Source organism: Polistes dominula, unplaced genomic scaffold (genome assembly GCF_049000335.1).
Source record: "Polistes dominula isolate Pdom_NZ unplaced genomic scaffold, Pdom_raw_medaka contig_28, whole genome shotgun sequence".
Lineage (NCBI taxonomy): Eukaryota > Metazoa > Arthropoda > Insecta > Hymenoptera > Vespidae > Polistes > Polistes dominula.
The window spans coordinates 1,543,275-1,560,178 of NW_028300879.1; the positions used below are offsets into that span (position 1 = coordinate 1,543,275).

Genomic DNA, 16,904 nt, shown 5'->3' on the forward strand with positions numbered 1-16,904 from the left:
TTTAGAATATATTAGTCGGGGAAAAAAACATTTCTCTGAAAAATCATTCTATGTTAATATTTATGACAAAGATAAAAGTAAATTTTAAAAATATTAATCATATATTTTCAAGAATTTATTACTTTACAGATATTATCAGATTAGACTGAAATCTCGTACAAATAAAATCATATTTGCGTGAGAGTAAAGAAACATTTGCGATATGAACGGTTCTCCTCTTATCAGAAATTGAGATCGAAACAACTACAACAATTCTATTTAACACTCTCTTATTGCACAATAAGATAAATAAAAAAGCATTCAATATATAGAATAAGATAATAAGTAAACTTATTGTTAGTTTTCAAAGCCTGAATAAAAGTATAGCTACATGTATATAAAATAAATAAATAGGATGTGAGGTAAGAATCGGTGCCATTGACAATTTGGAGGCTCGCCGTAGATCTCGTTTGCTACACAACAAGATGATCGTAAGAGAAGAAATGTAAATATAAGAAAATCGAAGCAAAAAAATGAGAGAGAGAGAGAGAGAGGGAACATGTGGGTGTGTGCAAGTGCGTGAGTGAATTTGCATGAATAAATAAGAGGGAGGAGTAGGAAGAGGGTCGAAGTTACAGGACGCTTGAAGTGTTGGACATTCGGGGCGCGTTGTGACGACATGACGTATCGAACGTGCTCGCACGCAGTGTGACGTCATGATCACGGCCTCAGTCAGGTCGCGAACACGTGAACAACACGCCTGTGATCACGCGTTGAACGGCTGATCTTGTCCTACAGGATTGGTTGAGTACGGCGAGCCCCTCCACATTATTGGCTAACAAACTACACGGCCACATGATCAGACGCAACTAACTGGGCGCACGTCGAGACTGCCGACCTGAGAAAGCTTCATTACGCTACCAGACGTCCGTTAGATCGAGTTTCTACTTCGATTTGCACGACGTAATCCCATTGCGTTTCCGTAAAAGAGAAAACATTGGTGCGTTCAAGAAGAAGCTTAACGTAAATTTTGAACTTTATTATAATTGAAACTACGAAAAAATGGACACAAATCCAACTTTATTATCTCCACCAGCTTCGCCCCAATTCAAGCACGTAAGTCTAAGCAAAATTAAATATACCGCGTATAATCTGTCGACCGACACCCGCGAAATATGAACGTGTCGTTTCTGTGATACATTTTTGGTGCTGCGTAATAATAGAAATTTTCATCACTACGATGTCGAATTGTACTAAAACTAATTTCATTTATTTATATTTATTCCTTCTCCATGATATTTTTATTAACTCCCATGTATTTCGATTGAATTTTATATTTTTATTCTACGTTTGATTATCTCTCTTTCAAACTTGAATTGTTTTGCTAATAACAATGTCGTACATGAAAAAAATATTTAAGATATCTGAATATTTCTTTCTTTTTACTATACAGAAAAAAACTGGAGTACAAAATACAAATACAAATTTTGTTTATCATTTTTCTCTTCGTCGATAAATAGAAGAATATTTTCTCGAAATAACTCATGAAAAATGATAACTGATATTCTTATTTACTCTTACAGATCGAGCCACTACAGTCATCATTCAGTGTCGCAGCTTTGTTAGGAGACAAGCTATTGCAAAAGACGACGATGACCGCAAAGGCGGAGGTGGCGAAGGCGGCAGAGCAGGCGACGACTATGGCAACCGAAGCAAATGCGACAAAGCTCAACCATGAAAACCAGCAACCAAATTTGCCGCTTACTCCCCAACCTTCCGATTCGGAGGAAGACGAGCCTCCACGGAAACGACGTTACGTTGAACAATGTGAATTGGCAAAGGTAAATAAATATAAATAAATACAACAATGTTATCTGTTGACTTTCAAGAGTTCATTTGAACTTTGAATATATACAAAGAAATGATTTTCTTTAAGATAAGCTTGTTATTCTTACTTTTAGTTACTCCTTTATGGAACACCACCGCCCAGTCCCGAGGCAACTCGAGTATCAGTCATAATGCGCGCCAATCGTGACGGAACTTGTAGTCCAGCCAGTATACCTACAAAACTGACTGATTCGTGTCCGTCCGAGTGGGTGCCGAATACAACAAGACAGCGTACTGTTGAAAGCAACAGTAAGAGCTCGGACGTGCGTTCGAGCGGTAGCTTGGAAGAGAACGTCTTGAAAAGTCTCAAATTCAAAATGAGTTTAAAAAAAGAAGAGATTATTGTGAATAGTAAAAATACAGATCGTGAAATAAGTCAAGCTAAGTTGCAACCGCTTGCACCTAAACCAGCACCGATTGTGGTAACAAGAATTTTAGGATCATCACTGGTCCTACCACAGACTCCATTATTATTGGTCACAGCGAGTACACCAGGCCGAATGAATAATGTTGGAACAAAAGGAAACGTTCAATGCAATGAGTCAGCCGCACGAAGACGTGTCTACGAATGTGAACATCCCGGATGCGGAAAAAATTATTTTAAGTCTTCTCATTTAAAAGCTCACACGCGTACGCATACCGGAGAACGACCCTTTCCCTGTCCATACGAGGACTGCAACAGACGTTTTTCGCGCAGCGATGAACTTTCCAGGCACAAAAGAACTCATACAGGAGAAAAGAAATTTGCTTGCACGATTTGTCAAAGAAGATTTATGAGGAGCGATCATTTGGCCAAACACGTGAAACGTCATACCAGAGAAAGGACTTCCTCCTCATCTTCAAATAGCAATGGTAGTAATCAAATGCAAACGGCATCTGGTGTCAGGCTTAGTATCTTGCCTGTTATCGCGCCAAGGATAACACCACCGATTCATCAAATTCTACCACCACAACTTGCAGCTTGATCGCAAGCAAGATTGATATTTTATTGAAATACTTTTTTCAAGTAAAACAATCAAGAGGGGAAAAAAGGAACACCGGAAATTCGTTTCCTTCTTGTACCCCCGGATAGAAGCTGTTTACAGGTAACGGTAACCTTTTGGATATCTTTTTAATTCTGGACGGATTAATCTTCCTGTGATGCTTCTACTAAGAATCTTTCATTTATGAAAGAATTATAATATGAGAAGATGTACTTAATGATAAAAGTCGGAAAAAGATAAAGAGAGAACGGAGGGGTGGGAAGGATTGAACCAAGTACCTAAGTGTGTCTGTGATCTGTGATCGTTCGTCTTTGACTGATCGTGAAATAAAGAGTATTTATTTAAAGGAGACAAACGATTTAAACAATTCATGTTAAGGAGCTATTCTAATATTACAACTTTGTTAACGATCCTCGAATGAGATCGTCCGTAGACATTACAGTTATACATAGATTATATATTATTGTTCAAAGAGAAGGTGAAAATATGATTTCCCTTGCAACAACATAAGACTTCTTTAATGTACAGATAAAGAATTTTTATACACAAATGTAAATGAATTAAATAACTTCTATACTTTCATAATTAATGTTGTTGACATCTTTCTTTTCACACCTCTTTATCCTATTTTTTTCCCATTCAACAGATTATTGTCTTCTTTCTTATTTTTTGTTTTGATAAATATATTATAACGATATATTTTATTTGATTAAAAATTGTTTTAAATTTTTCAGACAATCCAATATTTTTACAATTCCAGTAGCATAAAAACAACAAAAGAAAAACCCATAAAAGAGATCCCCTCACCGTACATTTACATTGCATATAATAAATATCTAATATATATTAGATGTATGTATCTTGAATAGAAAGTATGCTAAGTATATTTATGCCATTCTCTCAGTGATAATTCTTGAAAAAAATTCACTGTATAAAGATGATTTTCTTTTATTTTGTATTGATCACGAAAAGTTTCCATCACGCATTATGTGAACGATCGAAGATTTTAATGCGTGGGAATGGTTAGGTATTTTTCAAGATATCAGGTCACCCTCGATTTAATATCCATATGGTTTTAATCTAAAATGTATTCCAAAAAATGACCAAATTAAACTAGTACGAAATTATACAATCGTTCTCTTTTACAACTCGATACCTTTAAAAATGTAAATATATTACATGCACGTGAAACAAGTTTCAAATTAATTTAATATTTCAAATAGAAACTTTCTCTTTATATATATATATATATATATATATATATATACACACACACATATGTTTATACACATGTATTTATTTGTGTGTTATTATTTTATTTTATTATTAAAAATAAACTCATTATAAATATGAACAAATATAAAAGTATCTTCGTTATCATACTGTAAGCTCACGATAAGATGTTGCGTATATATTTGTGCATATTAATAAATAACGCTGATAAAATCGTTCGATAATATTACATAATACGTAATATTAGTCAAATTCAATTATGAATATTTGGAATAACAGTATAATATTATTAATAGCATTTAATCGCAAATATAAACATACGGTAGTACGAAAGTCAACATTTTTTCATTGATACGCGATCATCACAGCTATTCCCACTATAGTTCCTTAATCATTTATGACTCCAGACTTTAAACAATGTCAATAGAATGTTATCATTCGATGGTGTGATAACAAATATGAATACGTGCTAAATCTATTGATCATATCATATTTTCATAAACTTCATGTCAGATTTTTTGTACAAATTTTCTTTAATTATTTTCTTCATTTCGATGCTTTCGATACTTAGGAATATTTTCAAACGATAAATAATCATAGTACTTATATTAATGTTATTGCCTTTCAAAGTTAATTAATTGTATATACCTGTAAATTATATACTTTGTCATTGATAATTACAGATCTCTTATCTTTTTGTAAAAGCTTGGAGAGCAACATTACGATAAAAGAGAACCGATAAATTTTAGACTTCGGAATCTTTGATAGTCGTTAAATCTATATTTTATTCTTGATTTTCTTTAATTTATTAATATAGGGTGGTAATTTACCGGTCAAACGAGAGAAATCTTATCAAAGGTAGATCATGAAATCTCGTGCTTTCTTGCATCAGCCAAGGACTTGGTCTCTTTTAACGTCATATATATTATAAACAGGCACAGGAAACTTGTAGATGATGCAAAATATCTTACCGATTACCTGTACATATATTTTCTTTTTTTTTTTTTTTTTTTTTTTTAATGTTAGGATATTTCTTTTTTCTTTTTATAATTGTTAATTGTAATGAAAAATAATCTATATGTAAGTAGTAAACAACTGCTGTTCGTGGAATTAACAGATTTTTTTATATGCTGGGGGAAGCACATGCATAAGTTAACGTAATCACTTGACGAAGGTATTGAAATTGAATATCGCATTATATTCTGTAATACATATACAAATTAGCATCTAAAATTATAACATTTATTCAAGGAATGAATAACTTAAAAAAAAGAAAACAATTGGCTCTTCTATAATATAAATAAACTATCATTTTTTTTCTTTAACAATACGTACTTAATTATGCAAACAAAACATAAGTGCAATACTCTTCAGATGTTGCATCAAATTATATTTCCGTCTTTACCTATGTATATTCATATTAAACATGTAAAAAATATACACAAAACAGGTTTATTGATATTGCTATTCAGGTGATTAATAATTGAATCGCATTTGCACAAGCATAGAATATTTATAGGATACTGGTAGTGAATGCATTTAATATAATCACATTCTTAAATGGTAATAACATCTTTCATAATGTATTTATTTTCAACGTACACATATGTATATATTTTATCAAATTTCTGCAAAAATAAGCTTATTATACATTATGGTATATATATATATTTATACATATATAGATATAACACTCATAATATATAAAAATTAGAAAAGATCTTATAAACTATATAACAGTATAAATTGCATTGTTTTAAAATCAGACAGAAACTATGTTAAAAAAAATATTGAAAATCTCATAGTTTACCATAGGATAATGCTTATTTATAAAATAAATGCACATATACTTTCTTTTAAATAAATCTTTAAAGTACTGGACATTTCTGTTATTTATAAAACTTTTTCGTTGAATCAGATGCCATATCGTATAACAATTGGCACGGTTTAAAAGCAACGCCATAGTGACTTTGAAATTCTTCCATAACTTTTACCAATCTGTGCGCCCCATATGAATCTACCCATCTGAATGGTCCACCAGTAAACGGTGGAAAACCTAATCCAAATACAGCTCCAACATCACCTTCCAACTAAAAATGATTCAAATTATGTGTTACTGTATACTGTGTACTGTGTACACTCTCATACATGATTAAAATTACTTACAGGATTTGCTAAGATATTTTCTTCTAAGCAAAGTACCGCTTCGTTGACAAATCTAGACACCATTCTCATTTGACGATCCTCAGAGGAAGTACTTCCTTTAGGTTCAATTGCATATTTTTTCAAAATATTTAATGCTTCCAAATTAACGTCTTTATTCTTTGTATTCTTTTCATATATGAATATTCCTTTGCCCGATTTGCGACCTAATTATCAAAGGAATTGATAAGTTGATACATTAACAATAAGGTATCAATAAACAAATATAAATAATTACCAAGAAAACCAGCCTTGACCATATCTGACATAATATTCACGTTTCCTCCTGAAAAACGTTCACCCAAAGCTTTTCCTAAATCTACACTGATATGTGCTCCAACGTCGATACCAACTTCATCAGATAAAGTTGCTGCTCCTACAGGAAATCCAAATGATTTGGTTAATTTGTCCAAAACTGCAGGATCAACACCTTCCTATATCCAAATATTATTAATAATTAATATACATTTTAATATATTTTTAATATAATTATTAAAATAATATTTTTTTTACCTGCATTAATCTAATCGCTTCTGATATCATGGCAGAGAGTATTCTTGTTGTATAAAAACCAGGTCCATCTCCAACCGTGATAACAGTTTTGCCTTGTTTTAAACCAACTTCTACAGCTGTTTTTATAGTTTCATCTGCTGTACCCTTATGAGTAATTATTTCCAATAACTGCATCTTGTCTACTGGTGAGAAGTAATGCATACCGATCACCTACACATCATAAATGTACTAAAAAATTGTACTTAAATATTGAATAAATATAAGCATTTAAATATTTAATAATAATAATAATAATAAGTATACTTTTTCTGGACGACTACTTCCAGCAGCAATCTTTGCTATAGGAATCGCAGATGTATTTGTTGCAATAATACAATATTCTGGAGCATGGGCCTCAATTTCTTTGATGACTTTATGTTTAATAGCAATATCTTCAAATACTGCTTCAATGACTAGATCTGTATTTTTTAATAAATCATACTGTAACGTGGGCTCAAGATTAGCTAAATATTTATCTCTTTGTATTCTGAAATATATAAGTTATATTTTGAAATTCTTATTATGAAATATTATTTATGTTCATACATACTTGGAAAAACGATGTCTTTTTACAGCATTATCTAAACCTTTTTGAATTTGACCCACTCCACGGTATAATCCAGCTTCATTAGTATCTTTCAAAACAACATGATATCCTTTGTCAATACTTACTTGTGCAATACCTGCACCCATTAAACCAGCACCAATAACGGATATCTTTCTGTATATATAATAAACATTATTTTCAGAAATATAAAAAATTCATAGAGATTAATTTATAAAATAAAAACGTACTTGACAGCATTCTTTGGTACTCCAAAACGATTTCTTTTGCAAGCTGTCTGCCCAAAAAAGAGACTTGTAAGACCTTTACACTGTGGGGTAATAGCTAATTGACCAAAAGCCTTAGCTTCTGCCTCAAAACCAGCAACTGGTCCCTTATCTAAACCAGTACGAACTACTTCTAAAATTTTTAAAGGAGCAGGATAAAGTCCTCCTGTCATTTTCATAACTTGTGCTCTTGCCCTACTAAATATTTGATTTTTGACGAATTCAAAAGTTAGAGCATAATTTAGAACTTTATCTTGTATTGACTTTGCATTACGATCAACTTTCAAATTTCCATTTACTATATCTTTAGCAGTTCTTATAGCAATTTCTTCCAAATAGTGTAAAGTACTGTATTAAAAAACAAATATAGTCATTCATATTATTTTATATCATGTGTATTAAAAAATGTGTTCATATATCTTTTATGACTTTCAGGTCATTTTCGACATACTTTTCTTCTGGTGATGCTACACCTGGACCAAGACTGTTAACCAGCATGTCAACTAATCCAAGTGATTTAGCTTTCTTCGCTTTAAGAGTTTTACCAGTGAGAACCATATCAAGCACATTTGGAACTGAAATAAGTTTAGGTAACCGTTGTGTACCTCCTGCACCAGGAAGAAGGCCAACCATTACTTCTGGTAAGCCTAGACCAGTTTTAGTATCATTAACAGCAATTCGATAATGACATGCCAATGCAACCTATATATAAATAACAAATAAATTAATACAATAACAATTCAAAACAAATTAATACTTTCTTCTATTTATTAAAAAGAAAATAACTTAAAATATACCTCTAAACCACCACCAAGACAACCTCCTTGAATAGCTGCTACAACAGGCTTTTTACTTTCTGCTATAGTATTTAAAATTTGTTGGCCAGTTTTTGCAATATCATAACCATCTTTTTCACTTTGGCACTTTTGTAACATAGTCAAATCTGCACCTGCGATAAAATTACCTGGTTTTCCGCTTATTAAGACAGCAGATCTGACAGCAGCGTTATTTTCTATATCTTTCAAAACACCAACTATTTCTTCCATTACTTCTGAATTTAATGTGTTCACCTATGAAAGATTATTAAATTATTATTAAAACATTTAAAATGAAGAAATTATAATATTAATATTATTATAAAATTGATTTTTTTTAATTATACCTTTCATATTTTATATAGATATTTAAAAAATTATAAAGTATATTGTTATATACCTTAGCTCCTGGAGAATCTAAAGTAATAACCGCTACATCATCAACAACTTTACATTTGAAATGCTTTTTGCCTGACATACTTGCAAGTGTCCTCAAAGGTTGCAATATTGCTAGAAAAATATTAAAGAATATATTTAATTTATTTAAATACAGATACATATATAGAGATAAGTGGAAATGAATATAAATGAATATAAATGAATATATGTAACAATAATAATACAATTATTATTAATTTATTCATTTGTTAAGTCCAAAGTAAAAACAAAAAAAAAGAGATTACAATTTTCATAATTACCTGATTTTGTTAAATAAATGTTTTTATGTGAAAAACGCATAAGTGCTCCCATTATTCTACAATTTGCCATTTTTTGTCGAATTTTAAATACAAGGTTGAATAACTTAACTATTAATATTCACATTCATAGAAAAAAGGAAGGCACTAGCAAATAACAGTCCTGAGTACAAAGTACGAAACAATTCAAGTCTATAGAAAACTAAAAAATCTACACGTAATCTTTAAAAATGCTACACAACCGATAAAGAAATATTTGCTTTACTAAATCTGTAAAGATAACCCACCGAGAAGTAATAACATATGCTATGGGCTTTAAGATATTTCCAAATTGGCCGATAATTAAAATACCATTCTTATCTTTAGGGTCACTCGTAGCAAATAAGTTTCTTAATTTCTCCCATATAGCGCTTATATATCACATTATTTTTGTGAACAACTATTATGAGAATTTTATATAATACATGCTTTAATAATAATCAAATTTGAAAACATTCGAAAAGTAGAATTTAATCGATTTAAATAAATAAATATATATATATATATATATATATATATACAACATTAATCAACAACAAACTTTAATTTGATTAGCTACTATCTATTATCCCCTCCCTCCTTCCCCCCACCCCTTACTATCGCTCACATGTAGATTTATGAAGATTAGAATACACACAAAAAGTTAAATTATTTCTATTGAGATAAAAACTTCTTATGCATAATTTAATAAAACATGTATTTATTAAGAAAAAATTTTTATTATAATTATTTATTCATATTTGCATTAATTTCTATTTCTGTGTTGTTTTTTTGTGAATATCTCATATATTACATAGTGCTTTCACAGGTTAGTAAAACCATTTGACATGACATAGACTTTGTAATTGTTATTGCAATGAAATTAATTATTTTTTTTTTTTTTTATAAATTAGTGTAATTGGCCATCTTTAGACCCACGTAAGGCTGATTTATCTGTTGATTCATCAAAATTTAATGAAAATCCTGTACGAGCTATGTTCATTTCTGATACTCATTTACTTGGTCCTAAAAGAGGTCATTGGTTTGATAAGTTAAGAAGGTATATATAAATAAATATATATAATTTAATAAATTGTTAAGCAAAATATAAATTACTTTTTTTAATTGTCATACTAATTATTATTATTATTATTATCAAATATTAATAATTGTTATTTGATTCAATGAAAGTAAATAATATTTTCAGAGAATGGCAAATGTATAGAGCATTTCAAACAGCTGTAACTATTTATAAACCAAATATCATTTTTATTTTAGGTATGTAAAATAATGTACTAGTATCAATAATTAAGTTCTATATGAGTCGTTTACAAGCCAAAGCGATTAACTCCACTTTTATCATCTTTTTAAATTTTAGTCTCAAAGTACTTAATTAATGTTTAACTATTTATGTTTAAAAATAATTTCTTTAATAATGGAGTAATAGACCTAGTCTTATTAAATAAACTAATTTCCATGTTATCATTGTAATTAAACAATGATGGACACGATTAGTACTTGATTGGGTGAACGCTTCAGAACATTGTATGCTGTTGACTTCAGAAGGACTTCAGCAGAAAAATGGATAATACAACAATTTTTCTAATAACATCATTAAATAACCAAATTTTGTAAGACTGTTGAACGATAAAGGATGTAACAATGTACGTAATTGTATTAATTTTCTTTATTTTATTGTTGTAAGGAGTTAATCAATTTGGCAAATGTTGAATTGGACCACATGTAATTATTATTAAATATTATAGGTGATATATTTGATGAAGGTGATTGGTCTAATGATAAGGAATTTGATAATTATGTATCAAGATTTCACTCATTGTTTTCCGTACCAGATGATGTTCGTCTTTACACAATGGCTGGAAATCACGACATAGGATTTCACTATGGTATTTTTAATAATCACATTTTCAATTATCGATTTCGATTATCGATTATTTAAAATAATGATTTCTTAGATATATATTAATAGTATTTTGGCTCAAATAAACACAAATTTATTTAGCCATAACACCTTATACAAATCAAAGATTTGTAAATAAAATGAAAGCACCCAGTGTTAGAAGAATCAGTAGTAATGGAAATCATTTCATCTTGATCAATAGTATGGCATTAGAAGGAGATGGTTGTTTTCTATGCAAGTCTACAGAAATTGCGATAAATAAAATTGCTGGTAAATTGTTATTAAATATTATATATATATATATATATATATAAAATTTTGAATTATTAGTCAATTTATAAAAGATATCATTCTTTTTCAGAACAATTACAATGTGCGAAAGGAAAACATAATAATTGTACTAAAAGTAAAGATAAATTATCTATATACAGTCGTCCTATTCTTCTTCAGGTTTATATTATTTATATATGTTTGTCAACATATAAGTCGAAAATTGTAAAAAAATCTCTATATATATATATATATATATTTTATTCTGTTTATTACAGCATTATCCATTGTATCGTGTATCTGATGAAATCTGTAATGAACCTGATGAAGCACCACGTGAAATAAAAAGCTTACAATTTCGTGAACGTTGGGAGTGTTTGTCAAAGGAAGCATCTAAACAAGTAAATAAATTGTTCTAAATGTTATTAGTTTTATTTTGAAGTATATAAAATAGATAAATATTTAAAGCTTTTAGATATTTTAAATCCAAGACTGGTTATTGATGGTCACACTCACTATGGTTGCAGAAGAATACATAAAGATGATATCTTGGAATTTACAATCCCTTCTTTTAGCTGGAGAAATATCAATAACCCATCTTTCTTATTGGTAAGCTTTTTAATTTCTATTTTTTTTTTTTTTAAATGTATGATTTCTCTGCAAGAGTTTATATAAAGTTTTATTTTAGGGTATATTTACTCCAAATAATTTTTCTTTATCAAAGTGTTACATGCCGGTAGAATCTACTGTGATTTTAATATATAGCACAAATATAGCAGGTATTTTCGTATATTTAATTATAAAATATATTCCCAAAATAATATTAATTATATTTTGTAAGATAAAATCACGGTAATAATTTGATCTCATATATGATGTTTTACATACGTATAATATCATTGTTTGCAATATTTTAATGTCAAGATAATTTTATATATACATTGTTTAATAAGTTCTGAATATTATTAATAGTATTAAAAAGATATTATACACATGAACAAAAATGTCATGAGCAGATATGTTATTTACATTATTTATATCATAATACAAAATATTATTTTAGTAATAATATACTAGTATGTTTTTTTTTTTTTTTTTTTTTTTTACATATTGTTAATATCTAATATACATTATCAAATGTATTAAGTCACAATTATAAAATGTAACTATATATTATATTGTAAATAAAAATGTATATAATTGTAATAAAGAAGATCATTATAAATTACATTAATGTAAAATAATAATAATTGAAAATTGTTTGCTATGTTAATATTAAAAATATACACGAAGTTTATAAAATCACTATTAAACAAATCATATTTAACTAAATTTCTATTATAATAAATAATAAACAATTCATTTTTTGTAAATCTTCATAAGTTAAGATGGACAAATTAATAAATAATCTATCTGCTTACATTTCAAGTACTTTTATCATATTAAAAAAACAAGGACTAAAAGGTATAATAATTATCAACAATTTAGATTCAATGGAAATATAATAATTCTATAATCATTTTGTGATGCATGAAAAAATTTGTTCATTTCTACATTGAAAATAATATTATAAATTCATATACATACAATGCATGTTATTTAAACTATATTTATATTTTTGTATAATTTATTACTAATATTTTTGTATTATGTATGCAAATATATTGTGTTATATGTATGATTATGTTTGTATACATACATACATACATACATACATAATATGTATTTGTAGATTTTATTAAAACTCTTATTTTGTTTAATAATTTAACAAGTACACAACACCACACACACTGCTTTCATCTTAATCTCACAATTAAAAAATAATCTAACACTCACCGTAAACTAATAGATAAGGTTACATTCGCACATCATTCACTGACAATGAGTTCATTTATGACAATTGCGACTAGTCTATTTAACTGCTGCATATATTTTGCGAATGAAAGCATATGCAGCAAAGAAACCAATTGTACCAGTTAACAACCAAAATGTAAGCACCATTAATGCTGTATATGCAAAATACATCAGCGTTGGAACCAATTCTGTTATTTCTAATTTGGTCATAAAGTAAAAAATTGAATATGCTAACATATATACAGCTGATCCACCACTAACTATAAAACTTCTCCACCACCATCTATAATCCTGTAATTAAATAAATATTATAATTTATTATTGATTAATAAATAATAAAATATATAAATAGTAATATAAATATGTTATAATACATACTTCTGCACAAAGTTGCAAATATACCATGACTACAGATATTTGAGAGCAAGAAATGACAAGAATACAAAATACTAAAAATAAAAATCCAAAAAGATAATAAAATTGATTTTCCCATAATGCTGTCAAAATAAAAAACAATTCTATGAAGACAACACCAAATGGTAATATGCCAGCCATCAACGTACTGAAAAATTCCGAAAAATGTATGAAAATCTTTTATTATAAATCAACATTAAACATATAATTTTAATATAAAATATTTTTAAATACTTACCAAAATATTGGATTCATATACCATAATTGATCTGGAATTTGTCTGGGAATTTGATTTGTTCTAACAGGATGTGTAAACGGATGTTTACGATAACCAAAGAAATATCCGAGATATACTAAGGGAAGTGAAATGCCAAACCATAGGCAAAGTAATGCTAACATAGTTGTAAATGGAACTGCTCCTGAACTGTGTTTTCCCCATATGAAGAAGTTTAGAAAAAAACATGTAGTAAATACTATACCAGGATAAAGTGTTGCTGTCTACAAATTTCATATAGTAATTTGTCAATAAAATAAATGATATCATATTATTACTGATTATTTTAAAACTATGTTATCAAGTTTTTCAAATGCATTGTTAACTTACCAATAACGCAGCTCTTCTCCATTCTCGTCCTCGCATTGTTTTATACAGACGTGCAGAAAAATATCCAGCAATTGATCCAGAAAATACAAATAAAAATATAGCACAAGTTCCTAATGCTCCTCTACTTGCTGGTGAAAGCATTCCAAGCATGGCAAAAACTGTTAATAAATAACAATTATTAAGTTTATACATAAATTCTGTTATAAGAATATTCAAAGAGAATATCTAAAGTAAATATAACATAAATCTTACATATTGTAATAAGTGCCATAAAAAATATTTGAATGCCATTGCCTATAACAGCAGCAAACAAACGTGAATTAGGAGGTGGTCTAAAAACATCACCATGTACTAATTTCCAACCAGTTTCTTCAATACTTTCGTCTAAGCCAGCTAGACTATCATTATCACCTGCATTGTAACGAGCTATATCTCTTTTAAGAGTTCTTACCATGATCGTGATAAGAATACCTGTTGAACGAATATACCATGTTTCAAATTATAAATGATTAAATTATCAAATAAAACAATTCAACGAAATTCATTTCATTTACCATATAAGAAAAACACTACAATGAGTGAATTTATAATAGAAAACCAATGAATTTTAACATCATTCATTCCTAGATATGTGTCCCATCTGCTTGCCCAACTCACATCTGATTTTTTCCACTTCACGGAATATAAGAATAACAATCTAGTACCTTTAGGATTAATAAATTGAGGGCTTGTTTCAGCTGGTAATATACACTTGTTTCCATCATAATTCAATTTACTTATATCTACTGATCGAGCTTCCACTTCAAATTCTACTACTCTAAATTGATTTCTAAACAAAATGGATATAAAATTGATTTACAAAAATGAATGGATATAGGAGATAATAATTAAAAAAAAAAAAAAAAAAAATGAAACAATATAAAAAATACATACTCTCCATGTTCGTGATATCCTAATTTTAATGTCAAATGATTATTAATATAAACTTGATCACCTATAACACCTCCTAATCTATATCCATGATAAACTACTTCTCCATTAGTTCCTTTAACAAATTTTTTGGTAGCAGCTGGTAAATTATCTATTAATCTAAATGTTAAATGTGTGAAATATGAAACAATAGATTAGAAATGTTTAAATAAACACAATACAAACAACATTAAGTTTATCTTACAGATGTACTGAATAATCGTGTTGTATACGTTCTATTGCACATTGGGATTCTTCGTCGTTCCATGTCATTGGATTGTTTGATCCATGACATAAAAGTCTACAACTTATATCTTGTTTCATCATGACTTCATATGGTGTGTTTACAATTCTAAAATTACAAACAAAAGTCATTGTAAAATGAAAATAACATTTTGAACAAGGAAAAAAAAAATCTAATTGTTAAATCTTACCTGTCACCACGTAACACTTCTCCCAAATTTTCTGATTTATAAATAAATGTTCCATTCTTTGGTCTACAAAACTTCAGCGAATAATATTCATATGGTAATTGTGTATGAGTACTTGTCATTTTAACTGCTTTAACATCAATTTTTTGTCCTTTCTTAAATTCAACTGGTGCAACACCCGGTACATAAAAGCCATTTGTTTCGATTAAAAAAGATATTATCACAAGAATAGAAATATTTCTTTGTATGCCTCCCTGTTAAAATATAAAAAGATTGATTTATAATATCTTATTTAAATGAAAACGAAAAATTAACGAACATTTATGAATACAATTTATGTATATATGTATATATATATATATATATATATAGATAAGAAACATACAATGTCATGTAGAAAATATAATTTTTCACATGTATATATATAATTAATTTTAAATAAACATTAGTTTTTATTTTGTTTATAAATCTAATCAAATCTATATAACAATGTTTTATTGATATATAATAAACATAGAATTGGTTAAGTTCCAAATATTAAACTAAACTCGTAAATTGAAAATATTATCTTATAAGGATATATTACGTTATTCAATATAAATATTTGACAAAATGAAGATAATATAATTAGTATGATTTGATTATTTAATTTAAAGAAACAATGTACACAAAACCATTCCTACCATTCCTATAACTTTATAATTATTATCGAAGGTGCGTCACGCCGTTCAACAAACTTGGAACTTGCAGTTAACCACACTCACCCTATTCACTTTCACATCTAAAATGATATTTACTTGTACTTGAAGTTCTTCACGAAACATCTGATAAGTAAGGTAACGATGAGAAATGTTTTTATTAAAAAATCCCTAGAATTTGTTACTCTCCTAACCTTTAGTATATTACAGTGTTGCCAAGTATCAGCAAAAGTGCATTGTACCTATATACTAATATTAAAAAAAATTTATTATTTATATTAACGTAGATAAGTATTTCAGAGATCATTCCAAAATTTATTGTCAAAGTTAAACATTAACATAAAAAAAAAAATATATATATATATAACTATGAAGATAATCAAGATCAAAAAACATAATCATTTTTTATCATAGACCTTATTAAGTATTTCTATTTCTGTCAGTATTTACTTCAAAATAGCGTATTTCATTTTCCTATTCATGTTACATTTACCTCTGTTAGAATCTTCTATGTTCTTTAAAATTAAAACTGTATAAATCATATTTCA

General features: G+C 28.3%; 4 protein-coding genes across 5 annotated transcripts; 2 read left to right on the forward strand and 2 right to left on the reverse strand.

The window, feature by feature from the left end:
* The first annotated feature begins 549 nt into the window (after window positions 1–549).
* Window positions 550–3,434, forward strand: LOC107065112 (uncharacterized). The gene is made up of 3 exons (XM_015318480.2): window positions 550–1,095; window positions 1,563–1,820; window positions 1,941–3,434. The coding sequence occupies exons 1-3, from the start codon at window positions 1,042–1,044 to the stop codon at window positions 2,829–2,831; spliced, it is 1,203 nt and encodes a 400-aa protein (XP_015173966.2). The 5' UTR covers window positions 550–1,041; the 3' UTR covers window positions 2,832–3,434.
* Window positions 3,435–5,635: 2,201 nt separating this feature from the next.
* Mtpalpha (monolysocardiolipin acyltransferase Mtpalpha) lies at window positions 5,636–9,469 on the reverse strand. Its single transcript, XM_015318477.2, has 11 exons — window positions 9,181–9,469; window positions 8,883–8,992; window positions 8,465–8,737; window positions 8,119–8,369; window positions 7,632–8,015; window positions 7,387–7,557; window positions 7,101–7,323; window positions 6,798–7,007; window positions 6,523–6,718; window positions 6,249–6,451; window positions 5,636–6,172 (listed from the first exon to the last, which is right to left on the reverse strand). The coding sequence occupies exons 1-11, from the start codon at window positions 9,248–9,250 to the stop codon at window positions 5,972–5,974; spliced, it is 2,292 nt and encodes a 763-aa protein (XP_015173963.1). The 5' UTR covers window positions 9,251–9,469; the 3' UTR covers window positions 5,636–5,971.
* A 297-nt stretch (window positions 9,470–9,766) lies between these two features.
* PGAP5 (Per1-like protein PGAP5) lies at window positions 9,767–12,467 on the forward strand. The gene is made up of 9 exons (XM_015318473.2): window positions 9,767–10,024; window positions 10,110–10,255; window positions 10,403–10,473; window positions 10,962–11,102; window positions 11,219–11,386; window positions 11,478–11,566; window positions 11,665–11,787; window positions 11,855–11,995; window positions 12,075–12,467. Exons 1-9 carry the CDS (start codon window positions 9,911–9,913, stop codon window positions 12,240–12,242), a joined length of 1,161 nt encoding a protein of 386 aa, XP_015173959.2. The 5' UTR covers window positions 9,767–9,910; the 3' UTR covers window positions 12,243–12,467.
* TM9SF4 (transmembrane 9 superfamily protein member 4) lies at window positions 11,797–16,503 on the reverse strand. 2 transcript variants are annotated; one of them, XR_016176371.1, is made up of 11 exons: window positions 16,342–16,503; window positions 15,662–15,912; window positions 15,433–15,579; window positions 15,192–15,347; window positions 14,813–15,087; window positions 14,511–14,729; window positions 14,259–14,416; window positions 13,893–14,152; window positions 13,619–13,802; window positions 13,223–13,531; window positions 11,797–12,043 (listed from the first exon to the last, which is right to left on the reverse strand). XR_016176371.1 is itself a non-coding variant. In XM_089171903.1 (10 exons), exons 1-10 carry the CDS (start codon window positions 16,342–16,344, stop codon window positions 13,298–13,300), a joined length of 1,887 nt encoding a protein of 628 aa, XP_089028029.1. In that variant the 5' UTR covers window positions 16,345–16,503; the 3' UTR covers window positions 12,876–13,297. The 2 variants fall into 2 exon arrangements, 1 of the variants encoding a protein (XP_089028029.1); XM_089171903.1 differs by lacking the exon at window positions 11,797–12,043 and having other exon boundaries at window positions 12,876–13,531.
* Window positions 16,504–16,904: the final 401 nt, after the last annotated feature.

Excerpts from the sequence above, each read along its gene's own strand:
- LOC107065112 (XM_015318480.2), top strand. The coding sequence starts at position 1,042 with ATGGACACAAATCCAACTTTATTATCTCCACCAGCTTCGCCCCAATTC. Across the intron at positions 1,096-1,562 it reads CTTCGCCCCAATTCAAGCAC|ATCGAGCCACTACAGTCATC; the intron begins GTAAGTCTAAGC and ends TTACTCTTACAG. Across the intron at positions 1,821-1,940 it reads AACAATGTGAATTGGCAAAG|TTACTCCTTTATGGAACACC; the intron begins GTAAATAAATAT and ends TCTTACTTTTAG.
- Mtpalpha (XM_015318477.2), bottom strand. The coding sequence starts at position 9,250 with ATGGCAAATTGTAGAATAATGGGAGCACTTATGCGTTTTTCACATAAA. Across the intron at positions 7,324-7,386 it reads AAAAGACATCGTTTTTCCAA|AATACAAAGAGATAAATATT; the intron begins GTATGTATGAAC and ends TATATATTTCAG. Across the intron at positions 6,452-6,522 it reads GGTCAAGGCTGGTTTTCTTG|GTCGCAAATCGGGCAAAGGA; the intron begins GTAATTATTTAT and ends TTTGATAATTAG.
- PGAP5 (XM_015318473.2), top strand. The coding sequence starts at position 9,911 with ATGTATTTATTAAGAAAAAATTTTTATTATAATTATTTATTCATATTT. Across the intron at positions 10,256-10,402 it reads TGGTTTGATAAGTTAAGAAG|AGAATGGCAAATGTATAGAG; the intron begins GTATATATAAAT and ends TAATATTTTCAG. Across the intron at positions 11,567-11,664 it reads GTCGTCCTATTCTTCTTCAG|CATTATCCATTGTATCGTGT; the intron begins GTTTATATTATT and ends TGTTTATTACAG.
- TM9SF4 (XM_089171903.1), bottom strand. Across the intron at positions 14,153-14,258 it reads GGAGAAGAGCTGCGTTATTG|ACAGCAACACTTTATCCTGG; the intron begins GTAAGTTAACAA and ends TGAAATTTGTAG. Across the intron at positions 13,803-13,892 it reads TATATGAATCCAATATTTTG|TACGTTGATGGCTGGCATAT; the intron begins GTAAGTATTTAA and ends GGAATTTTTCAG.